The following is a 22,921-nucleotide window of genomic DNA, read 5'->3' on the forward strand; positions in this document are numbered from 1 at the left end:
ATAATCATTTCAGTAGATTATGAAAACAATAAAATTCAACATACCTTTATGATAAAAACTCAACAAAATGAGCAAGAAGGAACATATCTCAGCATAATAAAGGCCATATATGATAAACCCACAGCTAACATCACGATCAATGCAGAAAAGTTAAAAGCTCTTTCTCTAAGATCTGGAACAAGTGTGGTTACTTTTACCACTTTTGTTCATCATAGTACCAGAAGTCCTAGCTACAGCAATTAGACAGGAAAATGCAATAAAAGTATCTGAACTGGAAAATGGAGGTCAGATTGTCTCTGTTTGCAGGTGATATGATCATATATAAGAACTCTAAAAATTCCACCAAAAAACCTACTAAATTTAGTAAAGTTGCAAGATACAACATCAATATACAAAAATGAGTAGCACACCCACGCACCAATAGTGAAACACCTATGAAAGAAATCAAAAAAGCTATTTCATTACAAAAAAATGATACCTAGGGACAAACAACAAAAAAGGCAAAAGATCCCACAATGAAAACTATAAAACATAGATGAAAGCTATTGAAGCAGACATAAGTAAATGGAAAGATATCTCATGTTCATGCACTAGAAGAATATTGTTAAAATATCTATATCACTCAGTGTGATCTACAGGATTAATGCAACCCATGTTAAATTACATAAGACATTCTTCACAGAAATAGAAAAAAAATCCTAAAATTCACACGGAAATGCAACATACCTCAGATAGACAAAAGAATCTTGAATAAAAAGAAAAAAGCTGGAGGCATCACACTACCTGATTTCAAAATACACTACAAATGTATAGTAACCAAAACAGCATGGTACTGGCAAAAAAAAAAAAAAAAAGAGTGAGGGAGCAATAGACAGACATAGACAAATGACAGACAAATGAAATAGAAGAGAGAACTCAGAAATAAATTCACACATTTACAGTCAAATCATTTTTAACAAAGGCACCAGGAACAAACATTCGGGAAGGACAATTTCATCAATAAACTGTGCTAGGAAAACCCAACACCCACATGTAGAAGAATAAATCTAGACCATCATCTTACCATATACAAAAATCAACTCAAAATAAAGATAATTTCAATGTAGGCCCTGAAACTATGAGACTACTAGAAAATAAAAAATAAGATAAATGCTTCATGAAATTGATTAGGACAAGGAATTTTTAAACAGACATCAAAACTACAAGCAATAAAAGCAAAAATAGACAAATGAATTGCATTAAACTTACAACTTTCTGCAAAGCAGAGGAAGCAAGCAGTAGAATAAAGAAACAATCTAGAAAACAGAAGAAAGTATTTGCAAACTATGCATCAGGCAAGGGGTTAATACACAAAGAACACACACTACTCAAAAGCAAAAATACATACAACCTGATTTAAACATCAGAAAAGATCTACCCAAAACTTTATACTCCACCACTATTTCCCCACCTTCTTTTCTTGACGACCTTCAGCTCTCTCCTTGTCATCACCCTTTTTCATCTACCCCAAAACGTTTCCCCACCGTCTTTTGCAAAGCCTTCTCTACTCTCCCGCTTACCACCCTTTTCCCCATCCATCGACCCCAAAATGTTTCCCCACCATTTTCCCCACCATCATTTCCCCCTCTCTGGCCACCTTTTTCCCTCTCCTGCTCTCATCACCCTCTTTTGCTCCTCCATCTACACAAAAGCATTTCCCCCATCTTTTCCCCAAGCCTTCTCCCCACTCCTGCTGCTCACCACCCTCTTTTCCCCTCCATATTCCCAAAAACTGTTTTCCCCATCGTCTTTCCCCTCCTCTCTGCCACCCTCTTTCCCTTCTCCATCTATTCAAAAACATTTCCCCACTGTCTTTCTGCAAAGCCTTCTCCCAACTCCTGCTCATCATCCTCTTTTCCTCTCCACCTACCCCCCAAAATTTCCCCCACCGTCTTTTTACAAAGCCTTCCCCCCCGACTTCCCACTCGTCCTCTTCCTTCCCGTAACCTGCTTGTCACCCTCTTTTCCCCGTCCATTTACCCAAAAACATTTTTCCTCAGGAATCGTGAACACAGCAGGGCTCCCACACCCAATGTGGTTCCCCGGCCTGAGCCCTCTCACTCTGTGTTGTGGAGACCGCCTGGAACCCCTGGCCATGGAGTAGCAGACACCACAGGGGGACAGGGCCCTGCAGGCTGAGGCATTGGGAACGGGCACTTGGGTGGAGAGGGCTGGTTGGGTCTCAGTTTCTGCTGTTCCTGCTCTCCGAGGAGGGTATCTCCGGTCCCCAGGGGTTCCTGTGGAGTAGGGAGCTGGGCACTGCCATGTCTCCAGTCCCCACCCCAGGCCCCAGTTCCTGGCCAGCTTAGGCCAAAAGGAGAGGCTGGACTTTGGAGGGATGGTGTGAATTCCTTCAATGAAACCGGCCAGTGGCCGGCATGACAAGGTGAGGCTCTAACTCTACCACCTCTTGCATCCTGTTCTAGGTTTTTCTGGCTTTGCCTGCCCCGCTGCTCCACGCCTGGCTAGAGGAAGAGGAGGAGGAGCCACATGTGGTACACTGGAGGCTGGAGCCTGCAGATGGCATGGCTCTGCGGTTCACCTTGCTGCAGTTGGTGGCAGTGACAGAGACTGCAGCTCAACCGTAGTGGTAAGAGGGTGCCCGTGGCAGCCAGATGGCAGGGGCTTTATAGGGTGGGCTGGTGTATTGAGGGTGACAGTGGAGGTGGTGGTATTGGCGTCAGTGCTAGTGGTGGCAGCAACAGCAAGTCTGGGAAAAGAAAAGATGAAAAAGAAAAATTTACAACTGCTAGATCTTCTTTTGTCTAGAATTGCTGTGTGTGCTGCCAGTACAGGACACCCATGGGTCACTGGAGGGGGAATTCAAGACCTTTTCTACGGTGTCTAAGGACAAAGGCAAGTTGTAGGTGGGAACCAAAGTCAAACAAACAGGTGAGGAGGAGAGCTGGGCACTCCCTTTCCCTGACTCAGCGTTTTATTGGTGAAGGCAGGGATGGGATGTGAAGAGCTCACCTGGCAAAGACTCCACACAGGTGTGCAGCACACCCTGATGGAGCCAGAAAATGTCACTGTGAGCCCTAGGGGTGAAGGACACAGTGATGGGCTGCTGGGCGACTACCAAGCGCAGAGATCCTGAGTGCTCAGAGAGTTACCAAGTGGTGCTCTGGTCAGAAATCCTGGAAATGTCCACATCACTCTCAACCACCTCCCTCCCCTGTGCAGACCAGTGGAGACAGATACATACACAAGATGGGAGGGGGAAAGAAAGCAGCTCTCAGATCTCCCCACCATAGAGACTATAAGATTATATCAGAATGGTCATAGTTTTTTCACTGCCCACTCTGGGCAAACAGTGTCCATACAGTATCTTATTCTTAACGAGGGTTACTTAGTTCCATTTTATGATGAGGACATTTAGGCTCAACTTGTCCCAGGCCACATAACTGTTAAGTAATTGTATTTTCCCAGAATCATCCTCTTTCAGCCTCACGATGATCCTTCCATGGTTGGAAAATAACATTATTTACAAAAGTGGAAGGACCAGCGGCAGCTGCAGGGCGAGAGGTCTTTGAAGACATCGTTCAATCTCTTCAGATAGCTTCTCTCACATGTTCTTACCTTGGTCCCCCAACACAGCTCCTCCATGAAGACTGCTCAAAATGGAAATAACACTGTGGCACAGATGTTTTGCCCATCAAATTCACAACGATAAAAAAGGAAGGACTGAATAGGCAGAGTGGGTGTGTGTTAAGAAAACACGTTCTCATACACTGTACTACTTGTGGCAAGGTAGATCGATAAAACTTTCTACAGGGAAGTGTGGCAAAGTGAGTCAGAAGTTTTAAACCTGTTAATACCATTTGGCCCAGAGATTCGACTTGTAGGGATTTATCTTAAGGAAATTTTCACAAATGTACACAAATATTAATTACAAAGATGTTTAACTTCAATATTGTTTGGAAACGAACATAATGTGCAACAGAGGCCTGGTGAACTGAGTACTGGGACCTTCACACCGCACAGGGGAGCACCTCCTCCCCTGCCTCTGCTATGTGGGATTTTCCAAAATCCTCATGGCTTCTTTTCCCTTCCCTCCCTTCTTCCCAGAGCAGGAGCCAGCATTACCACAGTTGGTGGATTACATGCATTGGGTGGAGATGGTCAAAGGCCCTCTGCTTGGACAAGTTGCTCCCTGTCTTCATTCCTCTGGCCAAGACCAGCTCTAGCGGGGGACTGGTGAGCTGTCTGGCCCCACAGAGCTAAGCTTTCCTTTAGGTGGGTTTATCCCACTTTTCAACAGTCTAACAAAGAACAGATTCCACAAACCCACTTTGTCTCTTGCTACAAGCTATGCCTTCTGATTCTGCCTTCATTAGAAATAAGGGTGATATTTTGGTTCTCCACCTGCTCTTTCTTGATTTGGGTGGGGAAGATGGGTTCTACTTACTGAACTCTCCCAAGACCTTCAAGAACACTGAGCAGAATACTATCTAGCCATAAAAACTGATGTAGAAAAATACTTATGATTGGAGAAAAGTCATGAGATTTTAAAGCAAAATAGCAGGTTACAAAACAGCATGTAATACACAGCTGAAAAAAAAAACAACAGGGGATAGCAATGTATCGTGGCTATTTTCATCTTGCTTTAACCTGTTTGATTTCAGCTTTATTTTATTTGCACCCAAAGCATCCTAACTGCTGTTGGCAGTCGTCGTGTGCTATGAGACATCCTCACAGTATCCTTCTAAGGAGTTCACTGTTTTATTCAAGCTAGTTGAAGTTTGCATTCTATCACTGCAGTTAAGAGAGTAAACAAATAAAATGTTCATGTTTCTAAAAACCCTGAAGAAGACAGGTTGATAGAGCTACCTTGCATAGCCAGAAAAGAGCAATTTACCTTCCAGTTTTCTCGATATGACAGTATTTCATCTATCTCTGAAGATATAAAGACTAAATTAAAAGTGGTAATGTGGACCTTAATAAGAAAAGAAAGGGAAGTAAGAATTATGAGCATTCATATGTGCTAGGTACATTCAGAAATTTACAATTTCCTAACAAAACGGAAATGTTCTATCAGTTGGAAAAGCATGCAGAAACAATTGTACTTCCATTCAGACATTACCTTTTGAAGCCTGTCACCCCAGTGAGTGAGGGAAGGAAGTAAACATATCTACCAGAGGCAGGAAAAAAACTTATTTCAAAAGATCACTTCGCAAGAACTTCTTAATTATCAGTGAAACTCTGGTGAAGATGCAGCCAGCTGGGCACCATACAATAGACACTATTAGTCACTAGGTAAAGATGAGAGGATGCAAGTCCTGACTTCAATTTGCCCACAGTTTAGTGGGGAGATAAACATGGATAAAGTATAATTATAGGTTTCATGTCTTATGCTGGGTGCAATGGTGTGTGCCTGTAGTAGTTTACAGCTACTCAGGAGGCTGAGGTGGATTCCTGAGCCCAGGAGTTTGAGGCTGCAGTGAGCTATGGTCACACCTGTGAATAGCCACTGCACTCCAGCCCGGGCAACATAGCAAGACTCTATCTCTTAAGAAAACTGAAAAGAAATTGGATCATGCAATTATGGAGGCTGGCAAATCCAAAGTCTGCAGGGTTGGTTGGCAGGCTGGAAACCCAGGGAAAGACAATGCTGAGGTCCAGGTCTGAAGGCGGGCATGTGCACACCCAGGAGAAGCTGATGGTGCAGATAAAGACAAAAGGCAGTATTCTCAAGAATTCCCTCTTGCCTGGGAAGGTCAGTCTTGTTCTATTCAAGCCTTCCCATGATTGGAGAGGGCCCACATATATTTGGAGGGCATTGTTTTACTGAAGTCCACCAATTTTAATGTTAATGTCATCTATAAACACCCTCACAGAAACATCAAGAATATATAATGTTTGTCCACCTATCTGGGCACTGTGGCCCCGTGAAGTCGCTACATACAATTAAGCATCACAATGTCTATGTTAAGAATGTGGTGCACAGCCCTGAACACGGGACTGTGGTGCTCCGCGTTGGTGCAGGGTGTGTAATACATCACTGCATTACAGACCAGTAGACTGTACCACAGAAAGAGTGAGTGTGAACCAACGTAACCTGTGGACCCTGGGTCAATGTAGGTTCATGGGTTGTAACACATGTACCACTCTGGTGATACATGTATGTACATATTATACAAGAGTGTGTAATACTCTTTCTACAGACCTCTGGGGTTGGTGCCCTGCAGCGTCACACATGGCCTGGTCTGGCCTCCTGTGCTCCTTGGGAGGGGCAGCTGACCATGAGGTCAGATGAGCATGATGTGCCATTCCATTGCTCTTCCCATCACCCTGGCCAGGCTTTGTGAATAATCTGTGTTCCTTGCTTCTCTTTCCTCATCCTTTGTTCCTTACTTTCTTTTCTCTTGGATTCTCACTCCATTCACCATTCCCTCAGTTCCAAAATTCCCTGGGAGCCCGGTGTCCTCCCTGACACCTTGCAGTGTTGGGCACTGTCACTGTTCTACCACCCAGAACTCTTTCCTCCCTCTGCCATGATCCACGCTTTCTTGTCTCTTCAGCTCAACAGTTTGTAACAGCTGCATCGGGTGCTGTATTAGTCTGTTACAAAAAATGCCCGGGACTGGGTAATTTATAAAGAAAAGAGGTTTAATGACTCACAGTTCCGCATGGCTGGAGAGGCATCAGGAAACTTACAATCATGGTGGAAGGCAAAGGGGAAGCAAGGCACATCTTACATGGTGGCAGGAGAGAACAAGCGAGGGGGGCAACTGCCACAAACCTTTTTTTTTTTTTTTTTCGAGACAAGAGTCTGGCTCTGTTGCCAGGCTGGAGTGTGGTGGCACAATCTCGGCTCACTGCAACCTCTGCCTCCCAAGTTCAAGCACTTCTCATGCCTCAGCCTCCCGCATAGCTGGGACCACAGGTGTGCACCACCACACCTAGCTAATTTTTGTAGTTTTAGTAGAGATGGGGACTCACTATGTTGCCCAGGCTGGTCTAAAACTCCTGGGCTCCAGGAATCTACCTGCCTTGGCCTCCCAAAGTGCTGGGGTTACAGGCATGAGCCACCACATCCAGCCTGCCACCTACTTTTAAACTATCAGGTCTCATGAGAACTATCACAAGAATAGCATGGGGAAAATCCCCCCCATAATCCAATCACCTCCCACCAGGTCTCCCCTGACACATGGGATTACAATTGGACATGCGATTTGGGTGGGGACACAGAGCCCAACTGTATTAGATGCTGCAGGGGCCGGGGACACTGAGACCATTCAGACCTGTTGTCGCTGTCACTCCTCTGGGCTCTGTCTCCAGGACCTCCCTCCCCTTCCATGGCATAGGAGGAAAGTGCTGTAACGTGCAGATTGCACAGGAACTCCTTAAGCCATACAAAATCCACTCAGCAGTTTTAGGTTTGCAGCAAAATTGAGTGGAAGGAACAGAAACTTTCTGTACACCCCTGCCCGCTGTCTCCGCCACATCCGCATCCCGCATCCAGAGTGGTATACTCGTTACAGGCCATGAACTTACACTGATGCGGCACCATCACCCAGAGTCCACAGGTTATGTTGGTTCACATTCACTCTTGCTGTGGTACGGTCTATGGGTTTGGACAGATGTCTGATAATCCTTTTGACATTTTGGAATCCTTGGGTAGCTCATCTTGTAGGAATGGACTTCCTTCAAAGTGGAGGCAGGCAGATCCTTCAGACGGGTGCGTGGAGCCCTGTTTTCAGTTGCTTTTCTAGTTCTTTCTCTTCATTTACCTCACAATCTTCCTGAGGTCTCGCTTCCTTTTAAAATCCTTGTCTACTTTGCAGCATCACTCTGACACTCCATTGATTCCTCAGCACCTACTGACTACACGGTTAGGAGTGCAAGGGTAGGATTCATGTTTTATTCATCTTTGGGTCTGTGGCACCCAACAAAGAGCTCAGTAAATGCGCAGTAATTGATTCGACCTCTGAACAAATACACACTATACTAAGAATCTACACATCGAAAGACGAAAACAAGACAAATGTGAGTGGTACGGGTGTCACGCTTGGTGTCACACATGTGCCTGTGTATTCCTCTAGGTGGTTACCAGGAGCTCTGCCACTGCACGTCCACTAGTGACGCGTTCGCTACCCCAGCTGGTAGCCGCTGCTCTAACATAAGGGGTCCAATTAAAATGGTCAGGAATAAATTCCCCTGGACTTTGACTTCTTAAGAGCAAACAAGGTTTGCTGAGTATTCTGGCATGACGTTTGGTGATCAAACCAAATAACTGCTGGCCAAAAATGGTAAGAGTTATTTTTCCCTCTTGCTGAAGATGTGCTCCACGCAATAGTCCATCACATTCGTCATTCATCAGTCTGGAAGTGTGCAGCCAATCCTATTATTGGTCACAAGTTCTGGCTTTTCTTTTTTTCTTCCAATTTCCAACCTAAACTGTAAAGTACTTTGAGAACACACAGTGAGCCATAAGCTTGCCAATAAAGAGCCCTCTGTGGTATGGAACTGGCTTATTTCGTACACAATCTGCAAACAATGAGGGCATATTAGAAACATACTGTGCTGCACAGAGCATTCACCCTGCTTATCTTTAATCTTCCCCAGCAATCCTTGCTTTGTGCGCATTTACAATCCTTGCTCTCAGAAGTCCACATACTTTTTCCCCAACCGCAACAAATTATTTAACTCAACTAATGTAGGTATGTCCGTGCAGTCTCTAGGGCACCCATCACAACTCCAGCGCTGCCCTCCATGTGGTAGCAGCTCTTTGGACTGGAGCTAAGTGCTTATTCTTGTGCTTCATTCCTGGTAAGCTCAATTTCTTTACCTTAGGATAACTTCGCTGGAAAAGGGCTCAGATTCAGCCGACCACTGTGGCCTCTGTGGCTGTCACAGCTTGTCCCCGACATGCTAGATGTTGGATCCCCTTCGCATCCCCTTGGGATTTCTCCTGCTGGCCCACAGCCAGAACAACTAGGCCTTTTACTCCACCATTCCTTTGTTTTGTTGGTAAAATCAATCCTCCTACTATCCATGCATAGCAGTTTTCAAAAACTGAATTTCAAGAGTGGTATCTGAAGAAATAGAAACATGATTTGGTCCTTTTAGTAAACTGAATAAATTTTAATAAATCAGCTTGGAAATAGTTTTAAGAGTTAAAAAAAGGCCGGGCGCGGTGGCTCAAGCCTGTAATCCCAGCACTTTGGGAGGCCGAGACGGACGGATCACGAGGTCAGAAGATCGAGACCATCCTGGCTAACATGGTGAAACCCCGTCTCTACTAAAAAAAAAAAATTCAAAAACTAGCCGGGCGAGGTGGCGGGTGCCTGTAGTCCCAGCTCCTCAGGAGGCTGAGGCAGGAGAATGGCGTAAACCCGGGAGGCGGAGCTTGCAGTGAGCTGAGATCCGGCCACTGCACTCCAGTCCGGGCCACAGAGCGAGACTCCGCCTCAAAAAAAAAAAAAAAAAGGCACAAAATTGAGATCATCAGAGCAGCTTGGCCTCAAAGGACAGGCAGGAGGATTCCACAGGGTTTGGGTCTTCCTAAGTGAAGCTGTTTCCTGGGGGCCCCCTGCTCCAAGCTCCTGGCTAACAGCCCCTTCTACCACGATCGGCAACAAAGAGCAAAAATAACTTTCTAATTGATGCTGAGTCAGTGTAAAAAGCCATAAAAAATTCCCTTTAAATGCCATAACGTTTGCCTCCACTGAGGTTTCTCTCCTACGGGGTCTGGATAAATTAGCACTGGGCTTGTATTGAGTCACAGATCTGGGCCCTGCCACAGAGCTTCCTGCTAGTGTGTGATGCTTTTTCTCCAAACTATTGAAACAAAATGCACTGGAATAGAAATCAACAGAAACTGGTCAAAGTTGTGTGCATACACATTCTCTTGTAGATGGATAGCGGTGCTTAGAATTCCTTTGTGGATTCTGGTTTGGTCTTGGTTTTCTTGGTGTTTGACTCATTCTTCTATGTAAATTACAAAAACCCTCCACATTTCTTCATGGATTATATTAGTCCATGTTCTGCAGAGAAGCAGAACGAGTTGGATGTGTTTTGGAGGAGATTATGAGGAACCGGCTCATGTGATGAAGGAGGCTGAGAAGTCCTGTGCTCTGCCATCTGCAAGCTGAAGACCTGGAAAGCTGGGGTGTGGCTCCAGTCTGAGTCTGAACGCCCAAGAGCCAGGGGAGCCAACAGTGCAGATTCCAGATTGAAGGGAGGAGAAGATGAATATCCCAGCTCAGCAGGCAGGCAGGAAGCAAATGGGGTACATTCCTCCTTCCTCCACTTTTTGTTCCATTCAGGCCTTCAACAGATTGGATGAGCACCCCCCTCCACCGAGGGCCATCTGCTTTACTGAGTCTGCTGAGTCAAGTGCCAGCCTCACCCCAAAACACTCTCCAGACACACCCAGGAATGTTTCATCTGGGCACCCTGTGGCCAGTCATGCTGACACACGGAATTAACCATGACATGGGTTTTTCTTAAAGCAGTGATAGGAGCGAACAGAAACATGTTCATAATTTTCAATTATTTTTAATGAAGACTGTATCTGATGGAATTGTTTAAACCTTCCAGAACTGGGTTCCAAACATTTGATACCCACTGTGGTCCTAGCCTGGCCACACACTATTTCCTGGGACCGCCCCTCCTGCACTCCCTTGGACCCTGATGACTTTATGCCCAGATCACACTGGAGGCCTGTGCTGATTTTCTAACACACATCTGCAGCCGAGCTGGGAAAAGAAAACGAGGCAAGTATGACAGGTACATGGTGCACAGGTTAAGCGCAAAGGAAAGAAAAACGCCAACTGCAGGGATGAGAAGGGACTCAACCCCTTCAGAAGTTCTTACTTGAGCAGCTGGAAGACTACAGTGCCACTCATCAAAACAGTGACTCGGGGGGAGTATTTGGGATAAAAGAGGAATCTGACGTTGGCGGTCAAATTTGAAGTGTCTTTAAGTCCTACAGGTAATGAGACAGCTGGACAAACACGTGGAACTCAGGACAAAGGCTCTAAGGACAGCACAGCGGCTGACATCCTGTGTGGCAGCCTTGAAAGCAGCATGCTCGCCCGCTTACATTTTGGAAGGGAAAATGGGTACAATGTTGTCTGCCACTTTGGGGCCTTCTTGGGTCACATGCATTTTACATTTCTGCAGTTAATATATTTATCTTTCCTGAGTCTTTTATATATTAGACACTATGATTCTCAATCCTTTGTTATTTTGTATTACAAAAAGCTGAATTCTTATTTCAAATATGGGCAAGTTAGAGCCTCCCATACTGTCAAAGTGAATTAACCACATGTATCATGAGCTCTCTTTTGAATGAGTTTTCCAGTTCACACCTACTGTTTGTTTCATGATTGATTGCAGACTTGTTCCTCCTGGAAACACTCCCTAACAAGCACTCTTGCAGGAATGGAGACACCACACACATCTACCCACTACTGCATGTACTCAAGAGTCAGCTTTTATATGATCTCTCCCGAGCGCGCCTCTAGTGGGAATCTTTCACTCACCCCAAAGTGAGGATAAAATACTTGAAAGCACGAGCCCAGTGCCTGGAGGTGTGCAGTTCACCTCAGACCAAGGAAGTACCGAATGCATCTAGATTTCAGCAAGGCACCTGACAAACGCCTTCAGGATGTTTTTGTACATGAGACAGAGAAACGTACCTGGAGAACAGCTCGTACTGCCAGATGATCTTACTCAAAAGATACAGACGAAGCAAAATACCAACTCAAAGGGTGGTCCCCGCTGGCCCACCAGCCCTGCGCCTGGCTCGATTCTCACGTCTCCTAGATTTGGTGTCATACTTGCTCCTCTTGAAGACACTCCCTAACCAACATCCTTGCAGAAAACTGGTGAACTAGAAAAGGCCTGTGTGGGTCCCGTGGCCACTCAACACTGCAATCGTGTCTAAGGTAAGCGTAGGAGCCTACACAGCAGGAGTGGAGTCTTCTGGAGACCTGCATGAGGTGCAAAGGGCAGTGGACAAGGAGCCAAGGGAGGTGGCTCTAGTCATACTGATACGGTGCCAGCTTGAGGATGCTGGGCAAGTCCCGAGCTGTCTGCCTCCCTACCACCAGTTATCACTGTCTGCTACCTCGCAAGTTCATGTGCTTCATGTAAGACAGCTACGAGATGGGCCCCTGGAAACTGGAAAATGCTACGTAAATGTCAAGCACAATTGTTGTTCACATTTTATCTCAATGGCTTTTACCGAATCAGGCTAAACTTTGGGTATTCATAACGTTTTGGGCTGTACAAATTGTTCCTTGAAATGACTCAAAGACATTTTCTGAATTGGCTTCCATCAGCCAAGCGTTTCTTCAGAACTGGAAAAATGCTTTAAATTTGGCTTTGCCATGATTATTAAAACACTGTACATTTGAAATTAACACATTGCCTACTTTTAAAATTGGAAAAGAAGAAAAAAGATAAAAGAAAAAACGCCTAAATCTCAAAACCTACACACTAACATTTTATTCATTATCCACCAGTTCTTTTATTAGGTTATTTTCAGCGTTTACACATTCTTAAGAACTTTAAATTAGATTTTTAGAAGCTGGTGGTAAACTGTAACTACAGGAGAGAATTTTCCCAAGAGGACTATGGCTTCTGGATTTATTCCCATCATAAGGGAAAACATTCATAATAAAATAATTTGCTGTTATGACTTATTCAGCTGTTACTGGGAAGAAGTGATGACCCCTCCACATTCTGTCAAGTCCCTTGAAGGTTTCATTTGCTCTGACTCTTGGTCAAAATCACATATACTTTTAGCAGTTTTTAAAGAAGTGTACAAAGTTGAGATGTTTCCTGAGCCCTCATATATCTGAGAATGTCATTTTACCTCTCCGTCTTCACCTCTCAAAACTTTTTTCAATTCTTTGGCTCTTAATAGTGATGAACGCTTGCATTCTGGAGTCACTGTAATTCTTGCTCCTTTATAGCTATACCTGTAATTTCCAGCTGAATACTTTTAGTTATTTCCCAGGGTTCTGAAAAACAGCAATAAGTATTCCACACTGGGAAATACTGGCTCATATATGCAACAGCAAATCTGGTTTGCGATTGTAACGTCATTCACATGCACAGTGAACCTTCAAAACATCCATGCATTTCCCAAATAAATTTAATAACAGGACCCTTCTGTGTTCCTGGTACACCAACTAACACTTCCTGAGAAGTGTTCTGCAAAGCCCAACTTGGGATATGCCATATATTTTAATTAAACTCAATTAAACTTTAAATTAAACTCAAATATTTTATTTTAATTCTCAAAAAAGTAGAATATATCTACATGAGGGTCTCTTTTCACTATGTTTTAATCTGGAATTCGGAATTCTCTTGGTTGCTTTTTAAAAAACTGTGGTAAAATATACATAATACACAATTTACCATGAAGCAGAACCATTTGAATGTGTATAGTTCAGTGGCAAGGACGCTCGCACTGTGTGCCACCATCAGGGATTCTCTTTTGAATGCGCAGCCATTCTTCCAGCTTAAAAAGTGTTTCTTAAAATCAGTGATTAGCATTCACTCACCAGTGCCCCTGCTAAATGCTAGGCACTGGTTTGTACTCCTGGGAATACAGGAGTACACCGGAATTTATCTCTGGTCATTGCGTTTGTTGCAAATGCCCTGGCTTCATGCGAGGAATTCTAGAATTCAGAGGGTGTGGGCCTCCTCTCTGCTGTCTTGCTATCTGTTCTCACTGCATTCCTGTAACCTGCCTTCTCAAAGATTCTCAGGTTTTTCCTTGACGATTTTCTTCCTTTCTGATTCTGACAATGTTTTCGGTCCTTGCACTGTGGTTATTGTTTCTCTGCATTTATTTTACCCATCTTCCTTTTCAACTTGACCTGTTGTCTTTTTATTTCTGCTTGTTCTTTATGGCTTTCAACTTCATAAATGCCACGTTTTCTCAAATCTCTGCGGATTCCAGAGAGGGCCAGGCACGGTGGCTCATATCTGTCATCCCAGCACTTTGGGAGGCTGAGGCGGGCGGATCACTTGAGGTCAGGAGTTTGAGACCAGCCTGGCCAACATGGTGAAATCCCATCTCACTAAAAATACAAAAATTAGCCAGGCATGGTGGTGGGTGCTTGTAATCCCAGGTACTTGGGAGGCTGAGGGAGGAGAATCGCTTGAACCCGGGAGGCAGAGGTTACAGTGAGCCAAGATCGTGTTGCTGCACTCCAGCCTGGGCAACGGAGCAAGACTCTGTCTCAAAAAGAAAACAAGGGGGGCGGAGCAAGATGGCTGAATAGGAACAGCTCCAGTCTCCAACTCCCAGCGCGAGCGACACAGAAGACCGGTGATTTCTGCATTTTCAACTGAGGTACTGCGTCATCTCACTAGGGAGTGCCGGACAATCGGTGCTGGTCAGCTGCTGCAGCCTGACCAGCGAGAGCTGAAGCAGGGCGAGGCATCGCCTCACCTGGAAGCGCAAGGGGGAAGGGGATCCGTTTTCCTAGCCAGGGGAACTGAGACACACAACACCTGGAAAATCGGGTAACTCCCNGTTCTTGGCTTGTGGGACACCACACATTCTCAGTTCTCTTCCCACCAAACAGGCTACAACTTTCCGTTTCTATTTCTAGTTGCCTCTTCTCCACTTGACCTTGAAACGTCAGAATGTCCCTGGACTCAATCCTCAGCCTTCTTCTTGATTTATACTCATACCTCTCACTATCTAAGTTATCTTACGCAGTTCTGTGGTTTCAAATACTATTAATACATTCGTGACTCCCAGATTTATATATGAAACCCTGACTTCTTCCAGAGTTCCAGGCTTGCTATACAACTGCCAACCCAACAACTCCATTTCAATATTTAATAGTCATTTTCAACTCAACATACTCAATATGAACTTCTGATTTCCCAACACTCCCCTTACCCCTCTGCAATTGTTCTCCTCTCCCAGTCTTCCCCATCTCATAAAGAGGGTTCCCCATTTTCCCAGTGTCTTCCTGTCTTCTGTAACTGCTCTCCTTCCTTCTCTCTGGACTTCTTAACCATCAGTAAATCCTGAAATACCCTGTCAGACTTGACCTCCCCCATCACTCCCTATCTACTTTAAGAGCTTACTTTGTCTTCACAGAATAATTCACTATTTGAATATGTGTATATACAGGCATACTCAGAGATATTGCAGGTTGGGTTCCAGACCACTGCAATAAACCAAGTCAGACACATTTTTTTGCTTTCTCAGTGCATATAAAAGTTTACTCTATACTGTAGTCTATTAAGTAAGCAATTGTATAATGCCTACAAAACAAAAACAGTGTGCATACCTTAATTTAAAATATTGCTTTAAAATGCTAATGATCATCTGAGCCTTCAGTTAGTCATAATCTTTTTGCTGGTAGAGGGTCTTGCCTCAGTCTCAATGGCTGTTAACTGATCAGGGTGGTGGTTGCTGAAGATTGGGTGACTGTGGCAATTTCTTTTAAAAAACCATGGATTTTGCTGTACCAATTGATTCTTCATAAAACGTTTCTCTGTAGCATGTGATGATGTTTGACACCATTTTACACACAGTGGAACATTTTCAAATATTGGAATGAATCCTCTCCAACTCTGCCACTGCTTTACCAAATAAGTCTATGTAATATTTTAAATATTTTGTCATTTCAACAATGTTCACAGTATCTTCACCAGGAGTAGATTCTATCTCAAGAAACCGCTTTCTTTGCTCATCCATAGAAGCAACTCATCACACACTCAAGTTTTTCATGAGATTGTAGCAATTCAGTCACATCTTCAGGCTCTATTTCTAGTTCTCTTGATATTTCTAACATATCTGTAGTTACTTCCTCTAATAAACCCTTGAACTCCTCAAAATCATTCAATCAACTTCTTCCAAATCCTTCTTAATGTTGACATTTTTACCTCCTCCTGTGAATCACAAATGTTCTTACTAGAATTTAGAATGGTGAATCCTTTCCAGAAGGTTTTCAATTTACTTTACCCAGATCCATCAGAGAAGTCAGTGTCTATGGCAACTATAGCCTAATGAAATGTATTTGTTAAATAATATTTGAAAGTCAAAATTGCTTCTTGATTCATGGGCTGCAGGATGGATGTTGGGTTAGCAGGCATAAAAACAACAGTAATCTCATCACACATCTCCATCAGAGTGCTTGGGTGACCAGGTTCATTGTCAATGAGCAGTAACATTTTGAAAGGAATCTTGTTTTCTGAGTAGGTCTCAAGCGTAAGCTTAAAAATTTTAGTAAATCATATAGTAAATAAATGTGCTGTCATTCAGGCTTTGCCATTCCATTTCTAGAGAATAGAGAGTGTCAATTTAGCGAAATTCTTAAGGGCCCTAGGATTTTCAGAATGGCAAATGAGAACTGGCATCAACTTAAAGTGACAAGCTGCGTCAGCCCCTAAGAGGAGAGATAGCCTGTCTTATGAAGCTTTGACTCCAGGCATTTACTTCTCCTCTATAGCTATCAAAGTCCTAGATGGCATCTTCTTCCAATAGGAGGCTGTTTCACGTTCATTGAAAATCTGTCGTTTACTGTAGCCACCTTCATCAATTATCTTAGATAAATCTTCTTAGATACTTCCTGCAGCTTCTCCGTCGGCACTTGCTGTTTCACCTTGCACTTTTATGTCCTGGAATAGCTTCTTTCCATAAACCTCATGAACCAACCTCTGCTAGCTTTGAACCTTTCTTCTGAAGCTTCCTTGCCTCTCTTATCCTTGATAGAATTGAAGAGAGATAGAGCCTGCTATGGATTAGGCTTTGGTTTAAGGGAATGTTGTGGCTGGCTTGATCTTCTATTTAGATTATCAAAACTTTCTCTATATCAGCAATAAGGCTGTTTCACTTTCTTATTATTCTTGTGTTCCCTGGAATAACACTTTTAATTTCCTTCAAAAACTTTTCCTTTGCATTCACAACTTGGCTATTTGGCATACAAGACGTATCTCTCAGTCTATTTTGGCTTTTGATATGCCTTCCTCACTAAGCATATTTCCAGCTTTTGATTGAAAGTGAGAGATGTATAGCTCTTCTTTTCACTTGAACACTTAGAGGCTATTGTAGGGTTATTAGTTGGCCTAATTTAATATTATTGTGCCTTGGGGAATAGGGGGCCCAGGGAGAGGGAGAGGGAGAGAAATGAAGGGAAGGCTGGTTGGTGAGCAGTTAGAACACACACAACATTTATCAATGAAGTTTACTGTCTTATGTTTACACAATTGTCACCCCCAAACAATTACAATCAGAGATCACTAATCACAGATCACCATAACAGATAAAATAGTAATGAAAGAGTTTGAAATATTGTGAGAATTACCAAAATGTGATACAGAGACGCGAGGTGTGTACACGTGCTCTTGGGAAAACGGCACCAATAGATTGGCTCAATGCAGGGTTGACACAAACCTTCAATTTGCTTTAAAAAAAATTGTTAAAAAATAGCTGCAAAGCTCAATAAAGTAGAGTGCAATAAAAAAAAAAAAAGAAAACAAAACCAAAACCCCAAAAAAACAAAAATAGATTTTGCTGCAATGTACAAGAAGCAATTGGCTCCTTTTAAAAAATAATTTTTGGCCAGGCACCGTGGCTCGCACCTGTAATCCTAGCACTTTGGGAAGCCAAGGTGGGTGGATCATTTGAGGCTAGGAGTTTGAGATCAGTCTGGCCAACATGGTGAAACCCTGTCTCTATTGAAAATACAAAAATGTGCTGGGTGTGGTGGTGTACGTCTATAATCCCAGCTACTAGGGAGGCTGAAGCATGAGAATCCTTTGAATCCGGGAGGCGGAGGTTATAGTGAGCTGAGATCACGTCACTGCACTCTAGCCAGGGTGACAGAGCGAGGCTCTGTCTCAAAAAAAAAAAATAATTTTCAAAGTTTTGATTTTCCAGCATCTTCCAGGTAAAGTCTTCCTTTCCTGTTTCTTAAGAATGCTTTTAAAAAAAGGTTCCACATGGACTTCTTTTTTTTTGGTTACTCACCCCTACAAAAAAGACCTGATAAAGATGCAGGGGTTTTGTCACTGTCGGTGCACCTGGGTGCTGATGAAAGCACTTTTCAGAGTTACCTGTAACTGATTTACCTGTAAATTTCTCCACGTCTGTTTCCCAGAATGAGCTGGCATCTGTGTATTGCCAGTTTGTCGAGATGAGATCTCTTTTTAAGTTAGCTTGGATATTGTGAATAGGGTGAGACAAGAAACAGCAAGCCTCCTCCCTGGGCACTGCACCAGAGCCCTTCCTCAACCCTTGTCTCCCTTCCTGAGCTTTGCTTTGGGTACAGAGGAGACACCACTGCCAGGCCCACTCCCTGCCCAAGGCTGTGTGAGCGGCAGTTTCCAAGTGCTGCTGGATAGAGAAGCTCCAATGGGGAGCAACGGGGAGGGACCCATTGCAGCGCTCACACGTGAAGCCCCATTCGGGGTACTGGCCGCTCTGCCTTCTGGTCAGTACCGATTTGCATTTCTAAGGGTGAGCAGGAGGTGGGAAAGCAGAAAGGGTCGATCCCTTGCCTCCAGGTGTACCTGGCACCGGCCGGCCACTGATGACGTTTCTCCAGCCAGTCCTGTCTGTTTCTGGGCATGAAGAAATTCCTCCAGATTCTGCCAGTAGGTTGAATGTGTGTCTTAGTTTTGGGTATTTTGAATCTTTCCTTTTGTTTCATCATTGGTCATTTGGTGAGAAGCAGGAAGAGGCTGTTAGCAGGTGCCTTTTTAAACTGGAAATTCATAATTAGGTTTTGACTTTAATGGTGGGAAAAATCCATTAAATAATTTATTTCCTGATAATAACAAACCAAAATGCAGTATGGTATACAATAGTGTAAAGGAAATGAGTTCCAGATAAAAGCAGACATGGTCTGAACCCCCGTTTCCTGATTCAACAGTTGCTTGACACTGGTATGTCACTTATTAATTGTACGTGCACTTACTCATTCTACCTTCATTGCCAAGCCAGCCCTCTGTGTTCTGAGTCTATTTGCCTAAACATTCAGGAAAAAACAGTACAGATAATTACATGTATTTTGGAAACCACACTTGGTTTGTCGGTTGCTTGTAACTATTTAAAGTGTATTTTCTAAGCCTACTTTAGATAGTGGTCTTAAGAAATGGTCATCATTCTTAAAAGAACTATATGTGTAACCTTTCTGAATATTGCTTCAAACTCTGTCTTAAACAATTTTGCTTTTAATTAAATATTTAATTAAACTAATTAAAGATCCATGGAAAGGGGGAAAAGCTCAACAGGGGAGTGGTTATACTAAGGAAATACCCATACCCTCCGTTTAACAATGCCATGTAGAAGGATGGTTGTTACCAGGTCAGAGATTTTCATGTGCTCAAAAATGTGCCAAACAGGTGAAAAGCCAGCAGAATTAAAACAAATGATTTATTCCAAGTTCTATGAGTTTAAAGTTTTTCCAAATTTATTACAGAAGTGAACACTGAAATGAGAAACAAGCTCTCACAGCTGTAGCATTCGTAACAAAGTCATTATCTACATCACCTTGATTGAAGAGGTTTAGAGTATTTCTGTTATTCTGAATCCATGAGGAAAGTTTCGAAGTCCAGATCCAAGTCAGAAACCAGGGCACTTACGAAGTCATCAACAGAAGGACGCTTCTGAAGCATACCTGCAAACAAAGAAAGGTCAGCACTGCGTTCACCAGGAGGCAACAGGAGCCCCAAAGACACAAATTCAAATCCACACACTAGAGGAACACTCTGGCTTTCTGAATCAAGACTCTGGCTATATAACCTGACTGCAAGAACATTTTATAACGTCATGGACAGTGTGTGGGCCTTGGAGCAATTTATAATTTTAATGCATTTTTACTAACAAATCAATCCTTAGCTTAGAGATTTAGGCCTAAATATATTTCCTGAGGGCTATTATTTTTGCATATATGACTACTCCCTTAAAGACTGATATTAGAAGACTGACTTTTTTTTTTTAGTTATCTTTGACTTGGATGATTCAGAATTTAATAAGTTTAATTACCTATCCAGTTTCATTAACAAGTTCTATACACTTTACAATCAATTAGATGTTAATTCTTTTATAGAAGTCTTATATCAGAATCAAATTATTGGCTTTCCTCCAGATTTCCCTGTCCCAGACAACTCCTAGCTTTGCAACTTACTAACTGTGTAATGCAGAAGTCACTTAAATCTCTGGCACCCAAATTTCCTACCAGGTTGCTATAAGGATCAAACAAGAAGATGTAGAAGCAATGAAGTACCATGCCTAGCATGTATTAAGAATTCAATAAAAAGCTGAATTCGTACTCTTTCTTCACTCTAAAGAAGCCAAAACACAAAGATTTATGCAATTAACCCTTCTTGCTTCAACCTACATTCTTGGCAGGAAATGCTAACTCAAGGGTTGAACAGGCTCTATATACTGACCCTTCCTTTGGGAGATGAATTCTGTAAAACCATTTTCAAAATCAAGGCATTAAAAGACTGCCGGAATCCTCTACTGTTCTCTGAACCTCTACTGCAATTCAGTGAACACGAAGGCAGCATCTGCTGTGTGGAAAGGATGAGGCCAGGTCATGGGCATACAGGTGGGCAGGCTCAGTCACAGCGTGAGGGTGAGAAGGACACGCACATCAGTCGGCTGGGCAGAACTGCATATCCATATGGGGAAAACCAGCCTGGACCCCTACTGCATACCACACATAAAAACTAACTTGAGAGGGTCACAGACCTAAGCGTAAACACTAAAATTACTGTCTTAAAAAACCTCATGAAGTATCTTTGTGACTCTGAAGTAGGTATGCTTTCTTAGGACACAGAAAGCAATGACCATAAAAGGAAAAAATGTCAGATTTCATCAAAATTAAAAATGTCTCTTGAAAAGAAACCATTAAACCAATGAGTAGACAGATGAAAGAGTAGGAAAAAATACAAAACATATCTCACGTAAGACTGGTATCCAGAATGTATAAAGAACTTCTTCGACCCACTGTAAAAAGATTTTTTTTTTAATTACAAATTGACAAAAGATTTTACCTTCCCAAGGTCAGGTTTTTCACAGAAGATGATACATAAATAAATAATAGGCACTGAGAAGACATTCAACATCATTAGTCATTAGGGAAATGAAAACCAAACCCACAGTGAGATACTATGACACACCCACCAGAATAGCTAATTTTCGTTGTTGTTGTTGTTTTCCAGGTTGGAGTGCAGCAGCGTGAACATGGCTCACTGCAGCCTCGACTTCCCAGGCTCAGGTGATCCTCCCGCCTCAGCTTGAGAGTAGCTGGGACCACAGGTGTGTGCCACCATGCCCTGCTAGTTTTTAAACTTCTTGTAGAGATGGGGTCTTGTCATGTTGCCCACGCTGGTCTTGAACTTCTGGGCTCAAGCGATCCTCCTACCTTGCTTTGGCCTCTCAAAGTGCTGGGATTACAGGTGTGAGCCACCGTGCTATACCAAATGTTGACAAGGCTGTGGGCAACCTGAATTGTCATACATTTGTGGTGAAAGGATAAAATGATATAATCACTTTGAAAAAAGGTCTAACAGTGTCTTATGAAACTAAACATATACCTACGCGAGGACCCAGCAATTTCACTCCCAGGTATTTATCCAAGAGAAATGAAAGCATATGTCAACAAAGAAACAACTTGTAAACCCCAAGCTGGCAACAACCCAAGTTTCTGTCACTAGGAAAACACACACTACAGTCTATTCATACAATGGAATATTACTCAGCAACAAAAAGGAGCAAACTATTCATACATGCAACAACACAAATGCATCTCAAAAACATTATGCTGAGTGAGAGAAGCCTTATGCGAAGCAGTACATACTGTTTGATTTCATTTATATGAAGTTCAAAAAGATGGTTAAACCAATCTATGGTGAAAAAAAATCAGAACTGTGGTTGCTTTGGGGAGTGGATATTAGAATCAACTGAGAAGAGGCAGCAGGGCCTCTGGTGTGACGGTAAATGTTGTACATCTAGATAGTGATTTGAGTTACAAAGGTGTGTACATGCATCAAAATTCATTGAGAGGTACATTTGAGATTGTGTATTTCACTGTATGAAAAGTTTACCTAAATACAGTAAGCAACTATTGAACTCTAATGCTACGCATGCAAAAGAATCTATGTGTAAAATGTACTGATGTCTGCTACTTGAAATGCATAAAAATATAAGGCCAGATAGGCAGATGAAGAGATGTAAATATAGGAACATGTTTACAAAACAGCAAGTATATGAGTGTTGTACTATTCATTTGACTTTTCTGAATATTTGAAAATTTTTAACATAAAATCTTGAGAAAAAGTAAACTGTGGATGCTAATAGCACACAAAGGGCAGTCAGTGTGGAGAACAGAAGAGAAAGATGAATTCCAGTGAAGGGATTCAGAAGGTTTGTGGAGGAGATGGGATTGAGCAGAAACTTAACAGATTGGGCCTCTTAGGTGGAGGAGACAATAGAGGAAAGGCACAAACATGGGGAAATGCACAATGTATGCTGATCGAGAAGTGGTCTGGCGGGTAGAGTAAGGCTGGAAGAGACTGGGAGACGAACATGAGAGGACCCAGGGCTCTGAACCAGGGCAACCAACAGAACAGGAAGGACAGACTGAGCTGGAATCCAGGAGGAGCAGGGTGGTGTGGAGACACAACCCCTGTCAAGTGTGAGGTGGAAGGGGGTGCTCCATGTGGAGGCAGTGAGGACACAGAGCTCAGGGAGAGCTTGGGGACTAGAGGTGCAGATGTGATCATCCCACCAGAAAGTACATGGGGTGGGAAACAGACCAAGGATTATCTAGATGGTCGACACGAAAATACTTGGTCCAAACACATACTTGAAAGCCCTTAACTAGACCTGGGGTAGTTGAGAACACCACTAATATCGTTATAGTTTCAACTGTACACTAAA

General features: G+C 43.1%; 1 protein-coding gene across 2 annotated transcripts in view; it reads right to left on the minus strand.

The window, feature by feature from the left end:
* Nucleotides 1-22,921, minus strand: part of MIPEP (mitochondrial intermediate peptidase) — a 224,544-nt gene that overhangs the window by 45,168 nt on the left and 156,455 nt on the right. Inside the window, exon 19 of one of the 2 annotated variants that reach the window (XM_017874490.1) lies at nucleotides 19,390-19,649. The exons of the other annotated variant lie outside the window; for it this stretch is intronic. Within the exon in view, the coding sequence (XP_017729979.1) occupies nucleotides 19,552-19,649 (98 nt within the window). The 3' untranslated portion in view covers nucleotides 19,390-19,551. Of the gene's footprint in view, nucleotides 1-19,389; nucleotides 19,650-22,921 lie in introns of those variants that run through there. 2 annotated transcript variants of the gene reach the window in all.

The sequence above is a fragment of the Rhinopithecus bieti genome, unplaced genomic scaffold (genome assembly GCF_001698545.2).
Source record: "Rhinopithecus bieti isolate Rb0 unplaced genomic scaffold, ASM169854v2 scaffold_8350, whole genome shotgun sequence".
NCBI classification, from domain to species: domain Eukaryota; kingdom Metazoa; phylum Chordata; class Mammalia; order Primates; family Cercopithecidae; genus Rhinopithecus; species Rhinopithecus bieti.